Source organism: Ovis aries, chromosome 15, assembly GCF_016772045.2.
Source record: "Ovis aries strain OAR_USU_Benz2616 breed Rambouillet chromosome 15, ARS-UI_Ramb_v3.0, whole genome shotgun sequence".
NCBI lineage: Eukaryota > Metazoa > Chordata > Mammalia > Artiodactyla > Bovidae > Ovis > Ovis aries.
This window is the reverse complement of record NC_056068.1, coordinates 34,875,062-34,902,932: the sequence shown is the minus strand read 5'-3', so window position 1 is coordinate 34,902,932 and position 27,871 is coordinate 34,875,062. Positions and strand designations below refer to the sequence as shown.

The window sequence follows — 27,871 nt, the reverse complement described above, 5'->3', positions numbered from 1 at the left end:
CCAACCATCTCATCCTCTGTCGTTCCCTTCTCCTCCTGCCTTCAGTCTTTCCCAGCATTAGGGTCTTTTCCAGTGAGTCAGTTCTTCACATCAGGTGGCCAAAGTATTGGTGCTTCAGCTTTAGCATCAGTCCTTCCAGTGAATATTCAGGACTGATTTCCTTTAGGATTGACTGGCTTGATCTCCTTGCAGTCCAAGGGACTGTCAAGAGTTTTCTCCAACACCACAGTTCAAAAGCATCAATTCTTCGGTGCTCAGCTTTCTTTATAGTCCAGCTATCACATCCATACATGACTACTGGAAAAACCATAGCTTTGACTAGATAGACCTTTGTTGTCAAAGTAAAAAGCAGAGGCTTTTAATATGCTGTCTAGGTTGGTCATAACTTTTCTTCCAAGGAGCTAGCGTCTTTTAATTTCTTGGCTGGAATCACCATCTGCAGTGATTTTGGAGCCCCTCCAAATAAAACTTTTCATGCTTACAGATGTCTATAATTTTCACAAATTTATTTTGTATTTCAATTGATATTAGTCGTAGTCTGGATGATGAATGCCATGTACCAGCTTGGTCAGCCAGCCCTTGACTGTGTATTTTTCTTACAGGCTCACCGTTCCAGCTGCCTTCCAAGCTCTGCCTGCCTTTAAACAAGGTGTTTTTTTGTTTGTTTGTTTTTAAATAACTTTAAAAATAAGATTTGTTTTGTTTATAATTTGTTTACAATCTACTATAAGCAATAGATAATGACTTTAGCTGTGCAAATCTTCTTCCTTCCTGTTTTTTTTTTGGCCATGTCACACAATTTGTGGCATATTAGTTCCCCAACCAGGATGAAACCCAGGCTCACAGCTTGAAAGTGTTGAGTCCTAACCACTGGACCATCAGGGAATTCCTCCTACTTTTGTTTTATCCTTAGTGATGAGTATGTTTACTAAGACTGTCCAGGATTATGAAAATATATCTTGCAATTAATCGTTAAGATATTTCATTTTAAGGGACTGTTTACCCCCTCTCAGTATCTATGTTGAGAGCTTTGTACTTTCCTTCTTAATAAATCCTATTCGCTTGCAAAAAAAAAATTTCATTTTACAATTCTTAAAATTTTGCTACTCTGAAATTTTTAATGAATAATTTATTTTTCATGTGATTTTAAAGTTCTAATTTTAAAGTTTCCTTGTCTGAGTGTTTTAAAAATAAGGGAGAAAAAGTAAAATTCCATCTATTAGTATTCTTTGCCATCTCCCGTGAATCATTGTATTAAAATGTTACTTTTAAATTTTAGTTCGTTTAAAGTGCTCTTTTTTAGTGATATGAGAATATGTGCCTTTTAATTAAATCCTTATCCTTACTTTAGATTCCCTGTGTGTGGAGTAAGAAACATGTGTTCAGCCTTTGCCATTCTATACTTGTTTTGTTCCATGTGACTTTACCCATTGTGCTGTCCATTGTTACACTACATTTGTTAAAGTGATTTAAGTTTGCTTTACTTTTGAACTTTATCCTTTCTTTTCTTGGTGTTGTTACTTCATAAATATTTCCTTATTCGAATAGTGATATTTTACTGATTATTTCCTTTTTGAGACATATTTGCCATGTCCCTTGATGTTTTAAACATTTTTAATGGTAGTATTGAACCACTTTTTGCCTTCTTGTTCTCTAGCATTGAGTAAGGTTATCTTAGAATGTGTATTTTTTACTTTTTCCCTGACTAAAACTCAGTCCTAATCCTGTATTCATTTCTTGTTTCCTTTGATGTGTTTCATTCTCTGAAAACACATACACATCTCTGTTTCATTCAGAGTCAAGAATTGATCTTGGGGAAAAGAAAACCATGTTTGCAGAAAAGTCAGGTTTTCTAGGGCTCATTAGGCAACAAGGCAATCTTCCTAGAGTGGTTTCTGAGCACTGCAGAGAGTGCTTCTAACTCTGAAGAAAGTTTCTGACTCACGAGTAGAGATGTCCTGACTCCCTCCCTTTAACAGAGTGAAACAGGTTATGGAGCAAAAGCATCTGTTCAGACTACTGTAAAAGTCCCTTGTCCAGTTCCTTAGCTTTTTGATACCCTCCTTAAATAATAATAGTGTTTATGAAAATACTTTGTGCATCCCAACAGACATTTTCCATCTTACCATTGTTAGTAAAGGAAAATAATTATTTTGGGGGACAGGAAGACTGGGACATAAATTTGACAGTCTCTGATATGAAGAGAGGGGCTTCCCAGGTGGCGCTAGTGGTAGAGCCCACGTGCCTGTGCAGGAGACTTAAGAGATGTGGGTTTGATCCCTGGGTCGGGAAGATGCCCTAGAGGAGGGCACAGCAACCAGTATTCATGTCTGGAGAATCCCATGGACAGAGGAGTCTGGTGGGCTACAGTCCATAGGGTCACAAAGAGTTGGACACAACTGAAGTGATTTAGCACGTGCATTCACTGATTAGATGAGAAGTAGCATAGTGTATTGTTTCATTATTACTTTTGCCTGGATGATCTGAGTTTTAATTGAGTTCTTTCCTCTCTAAGTACTCTACCATTTCTCTACTGTTGTATTGACTTTTCCAGGCTTCCCTTGTAGCTCAGTCAGTAAAGAATCTCCCTGCAGTGCAGGAGACCCGGGTTCAATCCCTGGGTTGGGAAGATCCCCTGGAGAAGGAAATGGCAACCCACTCCAGTATCCTTGCCTGGAAAATCTCATGGACAGAGGAGCCTGGTGGGCTGTAGTCCATGGGGTCACAAAGAGTCGGGCATGACTGAGCAACTAACACTAAGGCTTATTGACTTTTCCACTACTGTATTTCCAGTGCACCTCCTTAATCATTAGAGAAAGCTTAGAGGGATATAGAAAGTTGTAGTACCATTGTTAAAATCTTAAGGTTTCATGGCCACCATCTGCATGGCACTTATTATCCAGTATTTCAAATAAATTCTCCTCTTCCCGTGTAATTCCAAACTATTAATCTTTTCTCTAAGGGAGTCTATTGTATCACTAATTAAAATTTGGAGGTGATTTTATTAAAACAGGATTAATTTTCAAAAAAATTATATTAAAGATAAAATAGAGGCTAAATCTTTTAAGGACAACAGTTTGAAGGCAGTTAATGACCAGAGTGACCTTCATTCATTTGTGATGGCTTTGGTGACTTACAGGTAGTTCAGTTTTCCCCTGTCAATCCAGTTTAAGGGCCTAAGAATGGATGGGTCCTGGAGGCTGAAGGAGCCCCCTTCCCACTGAAGGTATTCCTTTCTCTGAGGTGGTTAATCCAGGATCTGTTAGCACATGAAAGTTCCAAGCCCTTGCAATTTTCAAAGTATCTGTATGTGTACTCATTTATATAGCCTCTAACTGAAAGTTCATAGTTTTGGAAGGAATATGTGTTTATGTGTAAGCTTGTGCCTAAAACAGGTCTGGAGAGAAGACCATTAGTTACCTTGTGTCTTTTGGAAAAAACTGTCTTCTGGAATTAAAACATAAAAAAACATTTTTTTTCATTGTTGCCTTTTCTTCTCATGAAGGAGACCAACATTGTACAACCCATATTTTATCAATATTTATTATATTCTAAAAACCATTTAATAATAACGGTTTATATATCCTATTTAAGGTCAAGATTATAAAGACCTTTTATTTGTTACAATTAATTTGGGGGGATTTTGAAGTTTTCAAAAGTTAAATGTTAAAAAAATAACCTTTTATAAGTATGTGGCCAAAAATGTTCTATTGATCTTAAACTTTGGGAAGAAATTTTATTAGTTTGAAGTGTCTTCAGATGTAATTCTTCTTGGCTTATTTAGATATTTTGGGCTATTTTTAAGACTACAAATAAATACTTGGATTTTAATTTGATAATTAGGAAGACACAGAGACTTTATAAAACTTTGCTATATTTGAATTTGTTTTTTGGCTATATGTTGTAAGAATTCTTCCAGAGAAATATTTGTCAGAAAATATTATTCTTGTCATCATTTGTATAGGTTTATATTTAATTATATTAAATGTAAAATCAGAAAAATATGTAGTATTTGTTGTAATTTTCTGGGGATAAAGAAACTTGACAACATTGAAAGAATGAATTATTTGCAAAACATTAAAGTTGCAGAGTCATGGAACCTCAGGGTCTTAGAAATTGTTTCCCTGGAGGGGACCTTTTCTCCTATATTTCTTTTTTTTTTTTTTTTCCAAAAAATTTTTTTATTTTTTAAATTTTAAAATCTTTAATTCCTACATGCGTTCCCAAACATGAACCCCCCTCCCACCTCCCTCCCCACAACATCTCTCTGGGTTATCCCCATGCACCAGCCCCAAGCATGCTGCACCCTGCATCAGACATAGACTGGCGATTCAATTCTTACATGATAGTATACATGTTAGAATGCCATTTTATCCAGTGATAGGATGGAAGTGGACATCATCTGGGCACTAGTGGTAAAGAGTCTGCCTGCCAGTGCAGGGGACATAAGAGATGTGGGTTTGATTCCTGGGTCGGGAAGAGTCCCCTGGAGGAAGGCATGGTAACCCTCTCCAGCATTCTTGTCTGGAGCATCCCATGGACAGAGGAGCCTGGTGGGCTATAGTCCACAGGATTGTAAAGAATCAAACACGACTGAAATGACTTACCACTCACATATATGCTTCCAGGGACAGGACTGAAGTGAAAATCACAGTAGTTTCTAGGCTCTTGTCTTCAATATTGAAATCACCTAAGAGCTTCAGAAAAGATTGATCCTGGGTCTCATCTCCAGAGATTGTGATTTCATTCTTCTGGAGTGCGATCTGGGCTTTGAAATTTTTGAAAGATCTTCAGGTGATTCTAATGTGCAGACCAGTTTGGGAACTGCTGGTAAATTATGTGGAAATGAACCAACATTGGAGAATCTACGCTGGGGAGGAAGGCTGACTGATGTTATGAAGGTTCTATAAGCATTTAAATGTCACTTCAGTTACCAGCTTCCCTGGTGGTTCAGCTGGTAAAGAATCTACCTGCAATGTGGGAGATCCCTGGGTTGGGAAGATCTCCTGGAGAAGGGAACAGCTACTTACTCCAGTATTCTGGCCTGGAGAATTCCATGGACTGTATAGTCCATGGGTCTCAAAGAGTCGGACTTGACAGAGCAACCTTCACTTTCAGCTACCTGCATGCACACACTAGTGCTTGTAACATGTAGGAAACATTTCCACTTAAATTCAAGAACAGTGACAAAGAATCTCTGATTATGGGGTAGTGGAAAGTTCTGGGGTCTGGGTGTTAGGACTTTGGCTCTGTTATTCTCCAACTATATGATTTTTTTTCCCCCTCCTAGAGTCTTGAGAAAAACCTCTAAAGTTTAGATTATGAGATTTTACTAATTTTACTAAAATTTCCCAACTTTTCCATTTGAAATCATTTCAGGTTTGCAAAAAACTTGCAAAAATATTATATGCCCTTCACCTAGCTTCTTCAAATGTTAACACCTTAAACAGAGTTCATAAAATCAGGAAGTCAACATTAATATTTTATTAACTAATCTTAAATTTTGCCAATTATCCCACTAATACACTTTTGCTAGGCTAAAGAGCCAATTCAGGATCATACATTGCAGTTAGTTGTATACATGGGTGTGTTTATTAACTTTGAAAAAAAAAAAAAAGCCTATCCAAAAAAGTTGCAACAATAGGTCAGCTAATTCTAGAATGCCCTTCCCCTAGATATATCAGTTGTTAGTAGCTTGCCACATTTGCCGTCAAGCTCTCTATTTCTCTACAATTCTGATTTTTTACTGAAGCATTTCAGAAGTTTCAGACACTGTGATCCTTTACCCTAAATCTGTGAGTTAGCATCTCCTAAGAACAAGGACATTCTTTTATAATAACCATCTTTTAAAAGTGGTCAAATTATCATCTTATTCAAATTCAGGAAATTTCCTGTGGACAAAGAATGTGGTCTGCCACTTCTGTAAATAAAGAATGTTGCATTACCACCATCATCAGCCTCCATAGCTGCTCTCTGTGCAGCTGTGTATCCCTCGAGGAACTCAGGAAGGAGATAAACAGGATACCAGCCTTAGCGAGTTGAGGTGCTTATCAAAGACTTGATTTCAAAGAGCCCAGACTCTTGAATCTTTCCATACATAGAAAAGCTCTAAATTCATTACTTGAGATGTATGGTTTTCTTTAGTTAATGGGAATCTTTTGCTATTCCAAGAGGCTCTCTCCTGGGCTTTAGTCCTCAGTAAGACCAATGAATAAAACACAATTCTCAATTTCTTGATTATGTATTTTTTTCAGTTGACATTACAAAGTATTGATCTAACATCTGGTCCATATTCAGATTTCACCAATTGTCTCAATACTGTCCTTCATGGTCAATTTTTTTTTTTTGGTAATCTAGGATTTAATCCAGAATCAAGCGTTGCATTTACTTCTCACATCTCTTTCATTTCCCTTAATCTAAAATAGCTCTTCAACCTTTCTTTGTCTTTCATGATGTTGACACTTTTGGAAAGTACAGGCCAGTTCTTTTATAGAATGGCCCTCAACTTGCATTTGTCTAGACCATTATTTTTCAAAGTATGTTCTGTGACTGATGCTGTCTATACACCAATGTCACCCAACAATGAGGGGTAAACATAGAAACTGAAATTAGTTGTGCCTTTGAAAATAATTTTACATTTGTTTTATAGTAAAAATTGGAGGCTTAATTTTTATGTCTTTTGATTTCATTTTTCTAAGAATTCATTTTTATTGTATTTTACAAAATATCAGTCCTCAGTAGGTTGGATATTCTCGTTCTTTTTAACTTTTTCTTTTACGTTGGGGTATAGCCAATTAACAATGTTGTGATAGTTTCATGTGTCATCAAAGGGACTCAGTTATACACATACATGTATCTGTTCTCCCACATACTCTCTTCCCATTCAGCCTATCACATAAGACTGCGCAGAGTTCCTTGTGCTATACTGTAGGTCCTTGTTGGTTATCCATTTTAAATATAGCAGTGTGTACTTCTTGATCCCAAATTCCCTAACTATCCTTTCTTCCCCTATCCTTCACCCCTGCAACCATTAAGTTCATTCTCTAAGTCTGTGAGTCTGTTTCTGTTTTGTAAATAAGTTCTTCTGTATCATTTTTTTTTTAAGATTCTGCATATAAGGAATGTTATACAATATTTTAGGTTGAATTTTTTTTTTTTACAAAGGTCCTTTGTCTCAGTTATTTTGACAAGCAGTGTCTAGAATAGCCTTTTGAGGCTAAGGACTGTGCTTTAGTCACCTGAATACATTACATTCAGACCATACCTGTCAGAGTTCAGTGAACGGTTGCCTGTGGGGTGACTTAAAATGACCATTCTTTTATTGGACAAGTTTTTCTTATGCTGAGTTCAAATCTGTCTCTCCATAAATTCAACATAGGGACTTTACTTCTGCCTGGAAAAACATCATATAACATGTCTATGTATATCCTTAGGTGTTAGCTTTTCGAAGATTTTAAAAAACCGAGACACGTCTTAAAGCCTCAGTCTACTTTAAACAAAAGCAACTCCATTTCTTTTACCATTTGTAGTGATTAGGATTAAATTCTGCTGAAAATAAGAACACCTCAAAGAATGACTTACTGACTTTGTTTCTTATGTTCCACAAGTTCTGGGGTGTCATCCTAGGTCTGGTAGGGAAGTTTCACAAATCATGAGGGACCCAGCACCCCTCTGTTTTGCTGTTGCATTGTCCCAAGTGAGTGACTTCTATGCTGTGGTCTAAGATGTCTGCTTATGCTCTAGCTATTACATCTGCATTCCTTCCAGCAGACGGATGAAAGGGTAAAGAGCATATCCCTCCCGTTAAGGACATTTCTCAAAAATAACACAAAACACTTCGATTTATTGCACTCATCTCACACGTTAGTAAAATAATACTCAGAATTCTCCAAGCCAGGCTTCAGCAATATGTGAACCATGAACTTCCAGATGTTCAAGCTGGTTTTAGAAAAGGCAGAGGAACCAGAGATCAAATTGCCATCATCCGCTGGATCATCGAAAAAGCAAGAGAGTTCCAGAAAAACATCTATTTCTGCTTTATTGACTATGCCAGAGCCTTTGGCTGTGTGGATCACAATAAACTGTGGAAAATTCTGAAAGAGATGGGAATACCAGATCACCTGACCTGCCTCTTGAGAAACCTGTATGCAGGTCAGGAAGCAACAGTTAGACCTGGACATGGAAAAACAGACTGGTTCCAAACAGGAAAAGGAGTACGTCAAGGCTATATATTGTCACCCTGCTTATTTAACTTATATGCAGAGTACATCATGAGAAATGCTGGGCTGGATGAAGCACAAGCTGAAATCAAGATTGCCGGGAAAAATATCAATAACCTCAGATATGCAGATGACACCACCCTTATGGCAGAAAGTAAAGAAGAACTAAAGAGCCTCTTGATGAAAGTGAAAGAGGAGAGTGAAAAAGTTGGCTTAAAACTCAACAATCAGAAAACTAAGATCATGGCATCCAGTCCCATCACTTCATGGCAAATAGATGGGGGAACCAATGGAAACAGTAAGAGACTTTATATTTTGCGGCTCCAAAATCACTGCAGTTGGTGACTGCAGCCATGAAATTAAAAGACGCTTGCTCCTTGGAAGAAAAGCTATGACCACGTAGACAGCACATTGAAAAGCAGAGACATTACTTTGCTGAAAAAGGTCCATCTGGTCAAAGCTATGGTTTTTCCAGTAGTCATATACGGTTGTGAGAGCTGGACTATAAAGAAAGCTGAGGGCCAAAGAATTGATGCTTTTGAACTGTGGTATTAGAGAAGACTCTTGAGAGTCCCTTGGACTGCAATGAGACCAAACAAGTCAATCCTAAAGGAAATCAGTCCTGGATATTCACTGGAAGGACTGATGCTGAAGCTGAAACTCCAATACTTTGGCCACCTGATGTGAAGAACTGACTCATTGGAAAAGACCCTGATGCTGGAAAAGACTGAAGGCAGGAGGAGAAGGGGATGACAGAGGATAAAATAGTTGGATGGCATTACCGACTCAATGGGCATGAGTTTGAGTAAGCTCCAGGAGTTGGTGATGGACAGGGAAGCCTGGCATGCTGCAGTCCATGGGGTCGCAAAGAATCGGACATGACTGAGCGACTGAAATGAACTGAACTGAACTGAACTTCCACTTATATTACTTGGGTCAGAACTTTGTCATATGGCCACAGTGTGCTCCAAGAGAAGCTTGGAAATGTAGTCTTTTATTCTGGTGATCCCGGTACTCAGGAAAAAATTGGTGACTTTTTTAATGAAGAAGGAGAAAATAGTTGACTGACAAATAGCAGTCTCTGTTATTTTGTCCTCGTATGCATGTCTCTTCTTCAGTGTTTTTATTTCTTGTTGGATGTTTTCTTGAATTTAAATATGGTTCCAAGTTGTATGTGACTTCCAAAAACACATTGGACAGGATTGTCTTATATAAATGGCCTCAATATTAACCAGCATTTGAGGACCATGTCTCAACATGAGATGTCTAAGAATGTAAGCTCATTTCTTTTATTTATTCATGATAAAACTAACTTATTTATTTATGATAGAACAATAACTTTATTATTAGTAAAAGCTAGGTTTATGAGAAACTGAGATTTCTTACAATAAACTCCAGAATTATATACAGCCTTATACATCCCATTATAAGCTGTGCTGGACTACCGCATAAGAGACAAATCTTTGCAAAAAATGGCCCTGCTTGGAGCAGCAGAGAGAGCAAGTTCTCCCAGTGGAAACCTGGTTTCAGAGAGAGAAAGTGGGAGAAAATGGGACCAGACTATGTGAGTCAGTCATCAGAAAACCCTTCAGGAAGGCTGAGTGAGGCAAATCCTAGCTGTCAAGAGGAGTTGAGGATGTGCAGCCTCTGCTCTGTCAAAGGGCTCTGAACAAAGTCATTCTCCCCTTTCTTTTCATAATCAGTGGATCCGTGCATAGTATAATATGCCTTATTCTTTTATTTTTATTGGAATATAATTTTTTTTACGATGTTAAACTCATTTGTTTTAGAAACATTTGTGAAGCGTCTGCTGTGTGCTTTGAGGTTGAATGAAAGACTAGCAAACAGAAGATATGTTTTCTTGTGTGTTTGCAGGAATTCAAAATATGTGAAATTGGAGAAGATGATAACATAAGTAGACTTATTTAATGTAAATTTGATTAATCTTTAAATGCTAATAAAAATGGTGAAAGCTGCCAATTTTATTCTGCTTACTTTTTGAGGCAATTTCTCCAATTTTCTACAGGGTGATATGTATATGTCACAACTGTGTGCATTATTTGGGGCAGGTATAGGGATTTATCATACATTTCCATAGAGGATGTTATTTAATGATGTCAGTAATACCAGAATCAAGATTGTTGGGAGAAATAGCAACCTCAGATATGCAGATATACCACTCTAATGGCAAGAAGTAAAGAGGAACTTAAGAGCCTCTTGATGAGGGTGAAAGAGGAGAGTGAAAAAGCTGACTTAAAACTCAACATTGCAGGCAGCGGTCCTAAGATGGCGGAGGAATAGGAAGGGGAGACCACCTTCTCTCCCACAAATTCATTGAAAGTTCATTTGAACGCTGTGCAAATACCACAAAAAACTTCTGAACGCTGGCGGAGGACACCAGGCACCCAGAAAGGCAGCCCATTGTCTTCAAAAGGAGGTAGGACAAAATATAAAAGATAAAAACAGAGATAAAAGAGTTAGGGATGGAGACCCTCCCAGGGAGGGCGTCATAAAAGAGGAGAAGTTTCCAAACACAAGGACAACCTCTCACAGGTGGGTCTGTAGGGAGTTTTGGAAGCTCAGAGGGCATCAGAACCAGGAGGAAAAAATAAATAAAACCCACAGATTACAGGCCTAACTGCAACTCCCAGCAGAGAAGTAGCACAGACGCTCCTGTGCGCCACCAGCAAGAGGGGCTGAATAGGGAGGCTCAGGCTGCATTGCTTAGGGTAAGGAGCAGGCCTGAATGCGAGGGCAATCTGAGGGAGCTAACATGAGATAGCAATCCAAACCATGGGATAGCCAGAGAGGAAAAAAAAAGAGGAAAGAGAGAGAGTGAGAACTTTCCCGTGAAAAGCTCTAACATAAGGTACTGCCAGGCCCGCTCACAGAACAAAAGACTGAGCAAACACCAGAGGAGAGCTAGCCGGCTGCTGACAGGCCCATTCCACACCGGAGGCAGAGAGGCAGGTGGGCAACAGCCAGGGCCGGAAGGCAAGGGGTGAACTCGGCCCCAGAGATGGCATCCCCTAGGGAGAAGGCAATGGCACCCCACTCCAGTACTCTTGCCTGGAAAGTCCCATGGACGGAGGAGCCTGGTAGGCTGCAGTCCATGGGGTCGCTGAGGGTCGGACACCAACCCACTCCAGTGTTCTTGCCTGGAGAATCCCAGGGACGGGGGAGCCTGGTGGGCTGCCCTCTATGGGGTCGCACAGAATCGGACACAATTGAAGTGACTTAGCAGCAACAGCAAGTTTATCATGCCACCCTAAGTGGATCTTCCTTAGAGCAGCGCCCGGGGCAATCGGATCCTGCCCGGTTTACAAAGCGATCCTAGAGACAGCTCGCCCGTCCGCCCACCTGTCCGTCGGTCCTCGCGTCCTTCCCTCCGCTCATGCGCACATCCTTCCATCCCTCCGCCCCTCTGCGCGTCTGCCCCTCCGCCCGAACGCGCATCCCTCCTCGCGCATCCCTGCTCCGCGCGTGCGCGCATCCCTGCTCCGCGCGTGCGCGCATCCCTGCTCCGCGCGTGCGCGCATCCCTGCTCCGCGCGTGCGCGCATCCCTGCTCCGCGCGTGCGCGCATCCCTGCTCCGCGCGTGCGCGCATCCCTGCTCCGCGCGTGCGCGCATCCCTGCTCCGCGCGTGCGCGCATCCCTGCTCCGCGCGTGCGCGCACCTCCCGCCCCACCGCCCGTCAACCCGTCCGCGTGTCCGCCCCGCCCTGGGAGGTGGAGATTGCCTGTTCCCCGGTCCGCGGCTCCCAGCGGAACCCATTTCCCCGCGCAGCTGGCAGAGGTGCGACTGAGCAGGCACTCGGCGAAACTTTTCCTTCTTCGTGAACGGAGTGACCAAGACGACATCGCAGAGTTCCGCAGAAGGGGCCCAGAGACCTAAGGAGGTGAACGTGCGCCCTTAGTTAAATACGCCTGTAGTTCGGTCTGGACGCGAGAGAATACACTTTCCACCCACTTCTTAGGCACTGCTCACTCTTAAGAGGAAAAAGGAACAAAGAGGAAGTTCGAGGCCGCCGGTAAAGCTAGGCTACTGCAATGTCGAAGAGGGCTGCTGGACGCGTGCGGTGGGGCTCCGTGTGGCTGCTGTGGGTTCGGATGTCGGTGTTGGTGCTGGAGCGCTTCCAGATCATCGCAGGTAGGATGCGGGAGAGAAGGAAGGAGGGAGGAGGGGTCGCGGTCGCTAGGCCGTGAGATCGCAGTCGGCTGGGTTCAGTTCAGTTCAGTCGCTCAGTCGTGTCTGACTCTTTGCGATCCTATGAATCGCAGCACGCCAGGCCTCCCTGTCCATCACCAACTCCCGGAGTTCACTCAAACTCATGTCCATCGAATCAGTGATGCCATCCAGCCATCTCATCCTCTGTCGTCCCCTTCTCCTCCTGCCCTCAATCTTTCCGAGCATCAGGGTCTTTTCCAATGAGTCAGCCCTTCGCATCAGGTGGCCAAAGTATTGGAGTTTCAGCTTTAGCATCAGTCCCTCCAATGAACACCCCGGGACTGCTCTCCCTTAGGATGGACTGGTTGGATCTCCTTGTAGTCCAAGGGACTCTCAAGAGTCTTCTCCAACACCACAGTTCAAAAGCATCAATTCTTCGCGCTCAGCTTTCTTCACAGTCCAACTCTCACATCCATACACGACCACTGGAAAAACCATAGCCTTGACTAGACGGACCTTTGTTGGCAAAGTAGTATCTCTGCTTTTCAATATAGGGGCGTGAATAACCCCCAGGTAGCTTTCGGAAAATGCTGATTGATTTATTGAACAGTTACATACTGAATCTCTGCTTTGTGCAGAGTCCCCTCGTGTAGGAGCCCGAGAAGAAGTGTTTCCTCAATTTGTGCTCTGGTGTTCTGTAAACTTCTTTCTCCCTTGCATCATGCTAGTTGCTGGAACTGAGGGAAAAAATAAAAAAATGTGAAATGAGACTACTCCGGGACTTTCCTGGTTGTCCAGTGGTTGAGACTCTACTTGCACTGCAGGAGGCAGGGGTTCAATTTCTGTTGGGAGGGAACTAAGATCCCGCATGCCACCCGTGGTGGCCAAAAACAAAAACCACTCAACAGAAACCTCTTCAACAGGGGAGAAGGAATTGGGCCATGGATCATTCTAGCTGAGAGTCCCTTAAATTCCCTTTAAAAAGAAAAGGAAATAGACTCCATCTGCATGTCTTGACTTCACTAAAGTCTTTACTGAGAGTGCATGGGTGTAACTGAAAGTGGGCTCCATTTGTTGGTCCCTCAAAAGCCAGTGAAGAGGCCAGGTTGGTGGAAAGGAAACTGCTTTATTTTGGATCTTGGTGGATTGGCTGGGTGGATGGGGTGGGGGTGGGGTTGGTTGGGGGAAGGAAAAAACAAAGTTCCAGGATTTTATGTGGGTTAATGAGGGGCCATGAACTAAGGGGTTTTGTATCTGAGGATGCCCCCCTGGACCTGCCACCCCCCTGGACCTGCCCCCTCCAAAAAAAGGGGAAGATGTTTCCAGTCACATGATTGTGTTTTAGAGTACCAGGACTATGTTTCTTTCAAGGGTCTTCCATAACCTTCTCTTGTTGCCACAGGTTTACTGCAAGTGGAGATGGCAGGGAGGACTCAGATGGTTTTCTTGAATGAAAATGTGACTATCTTTTGCAAGATCGCTGGTTCAGCACAGCTGGACATCAAAAGTATGGGTATCACCTGGTTTCAGAAGACTCAAAAGTCTGAAACCTACACCAAACTGTTTGAGTATTTCGGGAACCACAGGGAGGCATCCCAACGTGGAGCCTGTGTGTCTCTACGGAGTCTGCAGAAGGGAGATGCCTCATTGCAGCTGCCTGGTGTCCAGCTGGAGGATGCAGGGGAGTACCGCTGTGAGCTGGTGGTTACTCCTCAGAAGGCTCAGGGGACTGTCTGGCTGGAGGTTGTAGGTGAGTGTCTGAGGGCAGTGCCCTGTGATTCTCATGGTGATGGGGCTTGCGGTGGAGATGTGGGTGGGCTGAGTGGAGCAGAGATTTAGAGCATGGGCCTAGGAGTCAAATAGGCATAGGTTTGAGTCCAGGACTTCCATGGACTTCTTAACAACTTTGGGCAAGTTTTTAATCATGCTGAAACTCTATAAACACATGTAATAGTGTTTTTTATGAGAGAATTGACTGTAGGGAAGTGGCTCGGAAAAATGCAGGTAAGATAGCTAGCAAGAAGTTGTTGTGCAGCACAGGGAGCTCAGCCCAGTGTTCCGAGATGCCCTAGAAGGGTGGAATGGGGGTGTGGGATGAAGGGGCTCAAGAGGGAGGGAATAGATGTGTACTTAGAGCTGATTCACACTGTTACACGGCAGAAATTATTGTAAAGCAATTATACTCCAATTAAAAAAATTTTTTAAATGCAGGTAAAATGCTCAGAATAGAGCTTGGTCCATTTAAAGTAGCAGTAAAAGATATTCACAGTAATTAGATAATTTCCCTGGTATGTCTAGAGTTAGCCTTCACTGAAGAGATACCTCTGAAAGGTAGCTGGGGAAGGAGAGAGAAGGCACTCTGGTTTCATGGGTCTGAATCCTATTCTGTCTGACTTTGCTGCTTCCAAACTGAGTGACTAATCAGCCATTTAATATCTTTGCCTGTGAATTTTCCCACTCAAAATGAGGTAACAAGTCTTACCTGCCTCACAGTGTTCCGAGGATTACATAAGATCATGTATGAAAATGCTCGGCCAGTGCTGTTTTAAGGCAGCTGCTCAGTCAAGACTTAACAACAGCAACATTCTTCCCTAAACACCTTTTTGAACTCCTCTTTCTGCTATTATAAGTAGGTTGGATTCTCTGTGGATGGGCTGGGGGCTGCCATAGCAAAACACTACTGACTGGGTGGCTTATATAGCAGAAATTAATTTTCGCACAATTCTGGAGTCTAGAAGTCTGAGGTCAAGGCGACAGCAGGGTTGGTTTCTTCCGAGGCCTCTTTCTTTGGCTTGTAGCTGGTTGTCTTTTTCCTGTGCTTGTGCATCCTAATCTTCTAAAAAGACATGAGTCAGATTAGGGGTCAACCTAATGATCTCTTTTAACTTACCAACAACCTCAGTAAAAACCCTATCTCTCAGCTTTTGCTTGTCTGTAAAGCTTTGATTTCTCCTTCATATTTGAATGAGATCCTTGCTGGGTACAGTAATCTGGGTTGTAGGTTTTTCTCTTTCATCACTTTAAGGATGTCCTGCCATTCCCTTCTAGCCTGAAGAGTTTCTATTGAAAGATCAGCTGTTATCCTTATGGGAATCCCTTTGTGTGTTATTTGTTGCTTTTCCCCTGCTGCTTTTAATATTTGCTCTTTGCGTTTGATCTTCGTTAACTTGATTAATATGTCTTGGGGTGTTTCACCTTGGCTTTATCCTGTTTGGGATGCTCTGGTTTCTTGGACTTGGATGGCTATTTCCTTCCCCAGTTTAGGGAAGCTTTCAACTATTACCTCCTCAAGTATTTTCTCTTGGCCTTTTCTTTTTGTCTTCTTCTGGGACTCCTATGATTTGAATGTTGGGGCATTTAACATTGTTCCAGAGGTCTCTCATGTTGTCCTCATTTCTTTTAATTCTTTTTTCTTTTTTCCTCTCTGCTTCATTTATTTCCACCTTTCTATCTTCCACCTCATTTATCCTATCTTCTGCCTCAGTTATTCTACTGTTGGTTTCCTCCAGAGTGCTTTTGATCTCAGTTATTGCATTATTCATTATTGATTAACTCTTTTTTATATCTTCTAAGTCCTTGTTAAACTTTTCTTGCATATTCTCAATCCTTGTCTCCAGTCTGTTTATCTGTACCTCCATTTTTGTTTTTGAGATTTTGGATCATCTTTACTATCATTATTCTGAATTCTTTTTCAGGTAGACCCCCTGTCTCCTCCTCTTTTGTTTGGTTTGCTGAGCATTTATTATGTTCCTTTACCTGCTGAATATTTCTCTGGCTTTTCATCTTGCTTAGATTGCTGTGTTTGGGGTGGCCTTTCTGTATGCTGAAAGTTTGTGGTTCCTTTTTATTGTGGAGGGTCCTCCCTGAGGGTGGGGCTGGATGAGTGGCTTGTCAAGGTTTCCTGGTTGGGGAAGCTTGCGTCGATGTTCTGGTGGGTGGAGATGGATCTCTTCTCTCTGGAGTGCAATGACATGTCCAGTAGTGAGTTTTGAGGTGTCTATGGGTTTGGTGTGACTTTTGGCCACCTGTTTTTTTGTGCTCAGGGTTATTTTTTTGTTTTGTTGGAGAATTTTCTTGGTATGTCTTGCTCTGAAACTTGTTGGCTCTAGGGTGAAGCTTGGTTTCAGTGTAGGTATGGAGGCTTTTGGATGAGCTCTTGTCGATTAATGTTCCCTGGAGTCAGGAGTTTTCTGGTGTTCTCAGGTTTTGGATTTAAGCCTCCTGCCTCTGGCTTTCAGTCTTATTCTTACAGTAGCCTCAAGACTTCTCCATCCATACAGCACCGATGATAAACATCTAGGTTAATGTGAGAAGATTCTCCACCGTGGGGGATACCCAGAGAGGTTCACAGAGTTACATGAAGGAGAGAAGAGGGAGGAGGGAGATAGAGGAGACCAGGAGGAGAAGAGGGGGTATCAAAAGGGGAGAGAGCAAGCTAGCCAGTAATCAAGTCCCTATTTGCTCTCCACAGTCTGGAACACTCAGAGGTTCATGGAGTTACACAGAGAAGAGAAGAGGGAGGAAGGAGACAGAGGTGATCAGGAGGAGAGGAGAGGGAGTCAAAAGGAGAGAGACCAGTCTAGTCTCTGATCAGTTCCCTAAGTGTTCTCCACAGCCGGAAACACCCAAAGAGATTCACAGTGTTAACTAGAGAAGAGAAGGGGGAGGGAGGAGATAGAGGTGACCTGGGGAGGAAAAAAAGAGTCAAAAGGGGAGAGAGCAATCAAGCCAGTAATCACACGCCTAAGTAAAAATGGGAACTGAAGATTAGATTCTTAAAGGTACAAAATTGATAACAAATACCAAAAAGCAAATATTAAAAATCTAGAAGTTAGACTCTCAAAAATACAATTATTAAAAATATAAAACAAAATTACAAAAATTATAAAAAATATATATGAAATTTGCTTTAAAATAGGGTCCTTTTTTTGCAAGGTAATAATAGATTATAAAAATGAAAATTAAAGGAGTAATAAAGAACTTATAAAAAATTAAAAAATGATAATAGTAAAATATATCTAGGAATTTCTCTGGAGCTGTTGAGGGCAGTGTGGGGTCAGTTCAGTTTCAGATAGTTCCTTGTTCCAGCTTATACTTCTCCTCAAGGTTTATAGGCCCCTTCCAATGCTTAGTCAATGCTCACTACAGGGTTTTAATCTGTTACACCTGTCACTTCCAAAACGGTTCCCTCTTCTTTGTTTATTTTGGCTTCTTCTGTTTGCAAGTCTCTTTAGTGTCTAATTTCTGCCCTGACACAGGGGTGAAGGTGGTCACTTATTTAGGCTCAGTTGTTCAGTTGTGCTGTGGGGAGGAACACTGGAAACAAATGTCACTGGCATGTGTGGGGAGTGCTTGCAGTGTATGGACCACACTGGGTTTGCCCCAGCTCACGGCGCATGTGCTTATATGACCCAGCAGTCCCACTGCTGGGCATGCACACTGAGGAAACCAGAACTGAAAGAGACACGTGTGCCCCAGTGTTCATCGCAGCACTGTTTACAATAGCCAGGACATGGAAGCAACCTAGATGCCCATCAGCAGACGAATGGATAAGAATGCTGTGGTACATATACACAATGGAGTATTACTCAGCTGTTAAAAAGAATGCATTTCAGCCAGTTCTAATGAGATGGATGAAATGAGCCTATTATACAGAGTGAAGTAAGTCAGAAAGAAAAACACCAGTACAGTATATTAACGCATATATATGGAATTTAGAAAGATGGTAACAATGACCCTATATGCGAGACAGCAAAAGAGTCAGAGATGTAAAGAGCAGACTTTTGGATTCTGGGAGAAGGCGAGGGTGGGATGATTTGAGAGAATAGCATTGAAATAGGTATATTACCACATGTGAAATAGATCGCCAGTCCAGGTTTGATGCATGAGATAAGGTGCTCAGGGCCGGTGCACTGGGATGAACCTGAGGGATGGGATGGGGAGGGAGGTTGGAGGGGGGTTTAGGATGGGAAACACACGTACACCCGTGGCTGATTCATGTTATTGTATGGCAAAAACCACTACAATATTGTAAAGTAATTAGCTTCCAATTAATTAAAAAAAAACTCTATCTCTAAATATAGTCACAGTCTGAGGGAATAGATTTAGAACTTCAACACATGAATTTGGGAGGGGGTACAATTCAGTATAACTGGGGACAGTATCTGTGAGCCCTCCACAATTTCACTGAAGACTTGGAATGTTTTGTACATATCAATTTTGGAGGTAGGGATGTATATTAGAATTCCTCTGCAACTGATAGCCTAAAATAAAAGTATTTTTTTGTCTTTCAAAAATTAAATAAATAAATAGACTTTATTTTTTTAGAAGAGGTTTAGATTTATGGAGAAATTGCAAAGATAGTACAGAGTTCCCATATTACTCTTGCCTCCGCACCCCACTTGCCCTATTAACATCTTGCATTTATGCTGTATTTTTATAATTAACGAGCCAATATTGATACATTATTATTTATTAAAGTCCATAGTTTATTCGCTTGTAGCTCAGTCGGTAAAGAATCTACCTGCAGTGTGGGAGACCTGGGTTGGATCCCTGGGTCAGGAAGATCCGCTAGAGAAGGAAATGGCAACCCACTCCAGTATCCTTGCCTGGAATATCTCATGGACACAGGAGCCTGGTGGGCTGCAGTCCATGGGGTCGGAAAGAGTAGGGCATGACTGAGTGACTAACACTTACTTACATAGTTTATTCAGATTTCCTTAGTTTTTTCCTCCTGATAATTTTCTTTGCTCTGAAGGCTACTATGTTTTCAAAAATAGTTTTATTTAATTATTTGTTTTTGGCTGTGCTTGGTTTTCATCGCTCCACGGACTTCTCTCTAGTTGTGGCAAATAGGGGATGCCTCTCATTGCAGTGGCCTCTCAGTGTGGAGCATGGGCTCTAGGGCACATGTGCCTAATCATTATTTAAAAGTCCCTATCTGATAATTCCAAAATCTGTGTCATACCAGAGTTTGGGTCTGATGCTTGCTTTGTCTTTTCATACTTTTTGGCATGCCTTGTAATTTTTTGTTGAAAACTAGATCTTACGTATCAGATAATAGGAACTGAGGTGAATAGGCTTTTGGTATGAGGATCTGGGTTTCTTTGGCTAGGAGTTGCACTCTGTTTAATGTTAATGTTGTGCCTGTCAGAGACTTCAGTTCCTTCTGGTGTCTTCCTCCCGCCCCTTGCCTTGTTTTCTTTGAGTTTCCTCATGAACTCCTTCTGAAATCGAGCCTGTGTTTAACAGCTCTCTCAGCTGTAATCCGCTGTTATCATTCTAGGGCTCTGTTGATGTAGTGGTAAGGTGTCATAGAGGGGAAGCTGTTGATAATTTTCTGATTAAATCTCATTCTTTGAGTTGCCTGAGCCCTAGACTGTCTCACCTTCACAAGTGTTTCTAGGTGAGACAGGAAGGCTAGAGGGGGCTGGAGCTGGCTAAACATCACTATCCCAGGTCAGATAAGTTGAAGTTGCTCAGTCGTGTCCGACTCTTTGCGACCCCATGGACTTCCGCCCATGGGATTCTCTAGGCAAGAATACTGGAGTGGATTGCCATTTGCTTCTCCAGAGGATCTTCCCAACCCAGGGATTGAACCCGGGTCTCCCGCATTGGAGGCAGACGCTTTAACCTCTGAGCCACCAGGGAAGCCAGATAAGACTGGCAAATTCTTTTCCCTTGAGAGCATCCTTTATTGTGGAGAATGCACTGGGTGTGTGTGTGTGTGTGTGTGTGTGTGTGTGTGTGTGTGTGTGTGTATGTGTGTATATATATATATATATATTTATTTAATTTTATTTAATTACTTAGTTCTGACTGCTCTGGGTCTTTCTTGCTGCAGAACACAGGCTCCAGGGCGCACAGGCTGCAGTAGTTGTGGAACGTGGGCTTAGTTGCTCTGCAGCATGTGGAATCTTCCCAGACCAGGGATCAAGCCTGTGTCCCCTACATTGGCAGGTGGATTCTTAAACCCTGGACCAGCAGGGAGTCCTGGGTATATTTTGAAATAGTTACCTTTCTTCTCTTCCCTGCTCAAAACAGGAGGGGATTTTTCTTGGATCTTCACAGTGAGAGCCTGGTGCGATTCTTGGAGGTACAACTCATGAAAGTGTATGGCCCCCTCTAAGGCTGGGCCTCTAGGAGATTTTTACTCTCAACCTAGTCCACACGTATCCTTTAGCATTTTGTCAGAGTTAGTGCTTATGTATGTCAACCAGTTTATTGCTCTAGTACATTCTGCCTAAGGTTTTATGATCTTGGCTGTGATTCTCTCAATCTGCCTGTGTGTGTCTCTGGTTTACAGGGTGGTGGTTTGCCTTGTCACCTCAATTCTTCCATGAATCTAAAGAAAGCCGTGGATTTTCAGTTTGTTCAGCTCAGCTTTCTTTCCTGTTGCAAGGATAGAAATGATGACTTTCAAGATCTTTACATGTGAGAGGGGAAGCCAGAGGTCAGTAGTGCTTTTAAGAAGGTGGCTTATTTTCCTTTCACAAAAATGTAGCCAACCCAGGGCAGATATGGCAGTGCTCTGATCATCTGGGACCCAGGATCCTTTTATCTTGTCACTTTGCTGTCCTCAACCTGCATTTCCACCTGTGTTTAGAAACAGCTTCTCTGTCCCCAGCCATGACATGCTATTCCAGCCATTCTGTAGAAAGAAGGAAGGGGAGGGGGAGAGACACTGTTCTTTTCTTTAAGACACCCTTGTTATTTCAGGATACTTCTTAGAAGTTGTTCTCACCACTTCTGATTACAATCAAACTTTCAGACCCTTAGGTCACATGACTATACCCAGCTGCAGAGGAGGGTGGGAGAAGCAGCTTTAACTTGGAGGTGTCATGGAAGAATGGAGACTGGCAGCAATTAGCAGTCTCTGCCCACATCAGTGTTTATTCCAAGGGATTCTTCAGATTCCCAAAGGTATCTATGACACAGAGGGGCTTAAGAAACTCTGCTTTATAAAACTGCCTGAGATTCAGGGTCACAGCATATCAGTCCCCCGCTGGCACTGGGACCAACGTACCCAGAACACTTAGTCTAAGCAGAATACCATTCAGTTTACTTCGCTTTCTTGAAGGCTTGCCATGGGTCTGACATTGAGCTGATGATAAGCAAATCTCTACCTACCCTCAAAGAATGATTTCTCTCCCCTGGCAGCTCAGCCAGTCAGCAACTTGTCTGAACAAGTCATGGTGAAAGATAGCGGGGACAAACATATTTTATGTACATCAAGTGGGTTCTACCCAGAGCATATTAACATCACGTGGAAAAAGTGGACCCAGAATGATCCCCACTTCCGGGAATTTTCTAAGAACATCACCACTGACCACATGGTCAAGAATGAGGATGGTACATTTAATATCACTAGCCACCTGAGGCTGAAGCCATCTCTGGAAGACAATGGGACCATCTATCAGTGTGTGGTGTGGCATGTATCCTTGCCCACAATCCAGAGTTTCAACTTCCGCTTGATTCTACATCCAGGTAAGCATCTTCCTGGACATCTCCCTTACTCTTCCTCTTGAGGGGAGTATCATATAAACTTTGGTTATATAGGGAGGGGGAGAAAGATTGGTCTGATTTAGCTCAGCCCCAGAGTCGGCAGTCCAAATTAGGTCCCTAAGCCAGGACAGATGGTCCACTAGGTGGACAGATGGTCCAATAAGTGGACAGATGGTCTAATAGGTGGACAGATGGTCTAATAAGTGGACTGATGATCTAATAGGTGGACAGATGGTTTAATAGGTGAACAGATGGTCCAATAGGTGAACAGATGGTCCAATAGGTGGACAGATGGTCTAATAGGTGGACAGATGGTCTAATAAGTGGACTGATGATCTAATAGGTGGACAGATGGTCTAATAGGTGAACAGATGGTCCAGTAGGTGGACAGATGGTCTAATAGGTGGACAGATGGTCCAATAGGTGGACAGATGGTCTAATAGGTAGACTGATGATCTAATAGGTAGACTGATGATCTAATAGGTGGACAGATGGTCTAATAGGTGGACAGATGGTCTAATAGGTGAACAGATGGTCCAATAGGTGGACAGATGGTCTAATAGGTAGACTGATGATCTAATAGGTAGACTGATGATCTAATAGGTGGACAGATGGTCCGCTAGGTGGACAGATGGTCCACTAGGTGGACAGATGGTCTAATAGGTGGACAGATGGTCCACTAGGTGGACAGATGGTCTAATAGGTGGACTGATGGTCTAATAGGTGGACTGATGGTCCAATAGGTGGACAGATGGTCCACTAGGTGGACAGATGGTCCACTAGGCGACCTGGCCTCTATGCTCATGGCTCTGGTCCTAGGTGGGGATGACCGTCCAATGCATCTGCATAGAGCTGAGAGAGGTAATGAAGGCGGAGGCTGACTGGTGGCCCTGAGGGATGTGGTCGGGGTGTGCCAGGTGGGGCTTGAGATGATCCTGAAGGGAGAGAAAAATTGTTCTTGGAAGTAAAGACCAGGGATTGTGTGGGTAGTGTGTGCACAGATGTGTTTAGGGTATCTCAGAAACAGGGGACTATGGAATTGAAATATGCTTTGTGTGTTTGGTATCAGGGATTTGTCTGGGCTGGGTGATATATATATATATCTTGGCCCGTTGCTGTTGGTTAGTCGCTAAGTTGTATCCAACTCCTTGTGACCCCATGCACTGTAACTCTCCAGGCTCTTCTGTCCGTGGGATTTCCTAGGTAAGAATATGGAAGTAGATTGGCAGGCAGATTCTTTATTATCACCAGTTACCAGGTAAGCCCTGTTAGTCCATGTGGACTGCTGTAACAAATTGCCACAGACTAGGTGGCTTATAAGAGCCTCCTCAGGTGGTACAGTGGTAAAGAATCCACCTGCCAAAGAAGGAGATGCGGGTTCAATCCCTGGGTTGGGGAGATCCCCTGGAGAAGGAAATGGCAACCCACTTCAGTATTTTTCCCTAGGAAATCTCATGGGCAAGAAGAGCCTGACAGGCTACAGTGCGTGGGATTGCAAAGAGTCAGCCATGACTGGAGTGCTCAGCATGACTGAGCACGCACACACATGCATGCGGGCGGCTTATAAGCAACAGAACTTCATTTCTCACAGTTCTGGAGGCTGGAGTCCCAAGATTAGTGGCCAGCATGGTTGGGTGAGAGCCCTTTTGCAGGTTTCAGACTTCTCATCCTGTCCTCACAAGGTGGAAGGGGTGAGGGATCTCTCAGGATCCTCCTTTATAGGGCACTGATCTCACTCCTGAGTGCCCCACCCTCATGACCTAATCAGCTCCCCAAAGCCCTGTCTCCTAATGCTGTCATACTGGGCATTAAGATTTCAGCATTCAGATTTTGAGGGGAGAGTGACATCCCGTCTCTAGCAGTATACAGGTGATACGGGATGGGATAGTGGTGTGGAAGCTTTAAACGTGCACAGCATGTGCATACTGTATGTGGTGTTTGATATTGCTGTATTTCTGATAAGTGCTAAACAGGCTGTTTGACGTCTGGAGGTGTAAGTGATAGGATGGAGGAGGGCAAAGACGTGGCAGAAGGTTGGTGGTACTGTCTCTGACAGAAGATGACATGCAACCATGCAGAGCCTAGAAGCAGCCATGTGGTCTCTTTGGCCCCTGCCAGGAGGCTTCCTCTTAACGTTTTCTTCCTTCTTTCTGCAGAATCTGAGAAGAAAACTGACTGGTTCTATATCGGAATGGGTGTATTAATCATTGGACTGATCACTGCATACTTTTTTTATGTTTTTTTCTTAAGAAAAGGTAAGGGGCTCCAAAGCAAAGTTTAGCCCTGTGTTTTGGAGTAGGCTCTGGGAGTTCAGAACTCATGGCCAGCGCATGGTGTTGGAGAGCCCTCAGGACTGATGCTGGGGTGTTCTAAGTATGTTTATGATGTATGGCTCTTTTTGATGTGTTGGGGACAAACTGTCTCATCTGGTCTCCATGTAGTGGCCTGGGACTCTGGGAAGATGCACTGTAAAGCCCCTCTGCCTCCTCCTGATGAACCGGCTCACTGAATCAGGCCTGACCTCGTTGTTCACACCAGGCCCGTGAATGATATATGAGCTGCAGTATTGCTGTCGCATATAGAGTCCTTGGCTCAGAGAGGAGATTTCCTTCCCCACCATTTCCGCATATTTTGTTAATAACTCAATGGGATAACTTACTACCCAAATTATACTGGTTTAACTAAGAATTTCCAACCCTAGTGAGGATGTTTCCAATCTAAAACATGTTTCCAAACCTGTTATTCCCTATGGTCCAAAATAGGGAATAAAACAACTCAATATAGCAAATAAAACAACTCAAACTGTGGTTGAGGCCAGTTTAAATGCATTAGTTAAATGCTTTTGGGTAATAAAACTGCCCCCAATTATTTACAGGCCTGCCAATGCAGAATCTGTGCAATAGCTAGTATATCTCATTATAAACGCTTTTGGAAAAGCAGACCAATCCATTCATCAAGGAAAAAGGCTGTTTGTCTAAAGCTGGCCGACTGATTCATAGGACTTCCTCTCCTGATTTAACCTAGGTCAGGAAAATGCTGGAAATGGTGCCTGCCAGGACGATGAGGAGAGAGGGTCTGTGCTCGTGTTGTCCAGCTCTATAGACTGCCAGGCTCCTCTGTCCATGGAATTTTCCAAGCAAGAACACTGGAATGGGTTGCCATTTTCTTCTCCAGGGGCTCTTCCCAACTCAGAGATCGAACCCAAGTCTCCTGCATTCCAGGTGGATTCTTTACTGCTTGAGCCACTGGGGAAGCTGGAGGGTGAGAGACACTGTAATCAGAGACTTCTGGAGGATAAGAGACCCTCGAAGCTGGAACTGGATCAGATGACCGCTTCCTCAATGCATCAGCAAATCTAGCTAAGATCATCAGTGCCAACAGAACTGACTCTTGAGTGCATGAGACTTACTTTTCAAAGCCACTTGAAAAATAAAGCAATAGAATGGCTTGTTATACAGCAAAAGCTGACTGATACATTTCTTCTGGAAGCTGGATTTTGACCCAAAAGTGTAGTTGCCATGGAGATGTGCTGTTGAGACTCCCTTCAAGAGAGAGCCTGCTATGAAGAGGGTACTTAGCCACCATGTTCCAGCTATGGCATCTCAGGCATCTGCTATAGTTTTCAAGCTTACTTGAAAGCTATGCTCTCCCTCGCTTATCCCTTCTTCCTCCCTTCACAGATAGCGGATCTGTGTCAAAGTTTCAGTCAGAACTGTACTTCTTTCCCTCTGATTTCAGTTCAGTTCAGTTCAGTCACTCAGTCATGTCCAACTCTTTGCAACCCCATGAATCGCAGCATGCCAGGCTTCCCTGTCCATCACCAACTCCTGGAATTCACTCAGACTCACGTCCATTGAGTCAGTGATGCCATCCAGCCATCTCATCCTCTGTCGTCCCATTCTCCTCCTGCCCTCAATCCCTCCCAGCATCAGTCTTTTCCAATGAGTCAACTCTTCTCATGAGGTGGCCAAAGTACTGGAGTTCCCTGTATTTATTTATCTTCCCTTCCTCAATAACAATGGCATAATGAGAAAAACTGGAATTGGTCAAGTGAAGTAAGAGTACGTAGAAGCAGGGTTCTGTAATGAATTGTGCGGTTGCATATGCACTTGGTATCACTGCTTCAATTATTGGCATCAATGCCTGGAAGGACCTAAAGACAGGGGAAAGACAGAAGTTTACACTCCTGTACCCAAGGTGGCCAGTTTAGGTGGCCTGCCTTTCACATCACTCCAGAGTAGAAATAGAGTAGGGTGTAGGTAGATGAAGATATACAATGCCCCAGGCAGGTGTACCTGGCAGAGAAGATGCCAATTGTAGGGAAAGAGCAATTGGCGGTGGCTGTCGTCAGGCTCTGTCTTGTTCCACAGCCTCTCGCTCTTGCCCCACGTTTGGTAAATGATTATGTGAGAACTGAGATCACTTATAGCACTGTGCATGCATGTCACGAGGTACTTCTTGGCCACAGGCTGCTTTGTCCTGTAAGTATATATAAGCTCCGCCTGAAAAGCCCTGGAGGCTGCATTAAGGTTACATTACAGCTATGCTAAAGTTATGTTATGGCTGCTGCCATGGGTGCTGTGCCAGTCAGGAGAGAATAAACGTGACTGCAGTTCCTATGGCTCTTTGCATCTTCTTCCAGCCTCTTAGTTCACGCCTCCCCTACTCTGGGTTCAGCAATGCATACAGTGAGTTACAGCAGGACAGCTGGTATAGTCAGCAGAATACAGCGAGACACCAATACTCTGGGTTCTAATGCAATAAGCCCACCCTCTGGAACCCAGTTCTGACTCTAACCCCATTGTTTGGCCTTTCCCCAACTCCTTTCAAGTTGGAACAGATCTGTTGTTATTCAAGCCTACCCTAATCCGGGGTCAGCAGCAATCATGTCTTCTTCCTCCAGGTCTTCTGCATGTCTTTGTACAATAAGGTGTCTGACACTGGCCCTGGGGTGACCTCAGAGGTGAACCCAGAGATGAATGGGGAGCCAGAGCTACTCTTTACAGCAAGCACTCTAGGAAAGTTCTCCCTAAGAAAAGATGTTGGAGAGGAACTCAAGAGCAGGACAGAGCTGAGAGGATGATACACGAGGAGAGTGGGTTCGTAGAAACTGGCTGAGTCCTCCCCAGCAGAAAGACCAGAGGGCCACCTAGGTGGGCCACAGGTGGGCTGTGTGGTGACTGGCTGGAGATACCAAACCCAGAGACATTAGGCCTGAGCAGTTTTTCAGAATGTCTAAGCAGGCTAGTTTCTCCAGCCTAGCAGTTCAGTTCCACTACTGGAAGAGGGTGGCTTGGCTTCCCTTCTCTGCTGAGCTCAGGACTGAGACCCAGGACACATGTCACACCTGTGTGAGTTGGAGACAGGGATGGGAGATGTGCAGCGTCAGTCTGCACTGCCACCTGACTGGCTGGAGTTGGGGGAGCCTGCAAGGTAGGGACCCCAGTCCACATGAAGAAGGCAGAAGATGGAGTGTTCTTCATAGACATCAGCGGGAAAAAGTCTCTTCCCCACCAATAGGGAAGAAACTTTGTATTCTATTACAAATTAACCAATAAAGGGCTGTTGCCTATAAGGTTGAATTATACATAATGACCCATCCCTGGGAAGCCTGCCTTCGAGGTAACAAGTATTGAGCTAAAATACCTTTGTTTAGCTCAAAGGAAACATCCTGATGACCTGTGAATGACTGCAGAAAGGAAGCAATGAACACATCTCCTCTGGAGGATGACCAGAACCAGTAAAGATGTTTGATTTTTACTTCCTCCCATTGCCTGAATTCTAACTCAGGCAAGATGGTTTTGAGGAGCATGAGTCCACCATCTTCCTGGGCTACTGATTTTCTAAATAAAGTCGCTATTCCTTGCCCCAACAACTCGTCTCTTGATTTATTGGCCTCTCATGTGGCGAGCAATATGAGCTTGGACTCAGTAGCAGTCCCTCTGGCTCCTTTGGTGTTTGGACATGATCTGGGCTGACA

General features: G+C 43.2%; 1 protein-coding gene across 6 annotated transcripts; it reads left to right on the top strand.

Annotated features, from left to right (window-relative positions):
- The first annotated feature begins 10,317 nt into the window (after window positions 1-10,317).
- On the top strand, window positions 10,318-27,766 carry NCR3LG1 (natural killer cell cytotoxicity receptor 3 ligand 1). 6 transcript variants are annotated; one of them, XM_042233017.2, is made up of 6 exons: window positions 10,318-10,656; window positions 12,197-12,369; window positions 13,790-14,137; window positions 21,547-21,873; window positions 24,048-24,146; window positions 24,916-27,766. In XM_042233017.2, exons 2-6 carry the CDS (start codon window positions 12,270-12,272, stop codon window positions 25,248-25,250), a joined length of 1,209 nt encoding a protein of 402 aa, XP_042088951.1. In that variant the 5' UTR covers window positions 10,318-10,656; window positions 12,197-12,269; the 3' UTR covers window positions 25,251-27,766. The 6 variants fall into 6 exon arrangements, with proteins under 6 accessions (XP_042088951.1, XP_042088950.1, XP_011951056.2 ...); XM_042233016.2 differs by lacking the exon at window positions 10,318-10,656 and adding an exon at window positions 11,993-12,118; XM_012095666.5 differs by lacking the exon at window positions 10,318-10,656 and having other exon boundaries at window positions 11,993-12,369; window positions 25,113-27,766.
- Window positions 27,767-27,871: the final 105 nt, after the last annotated feature.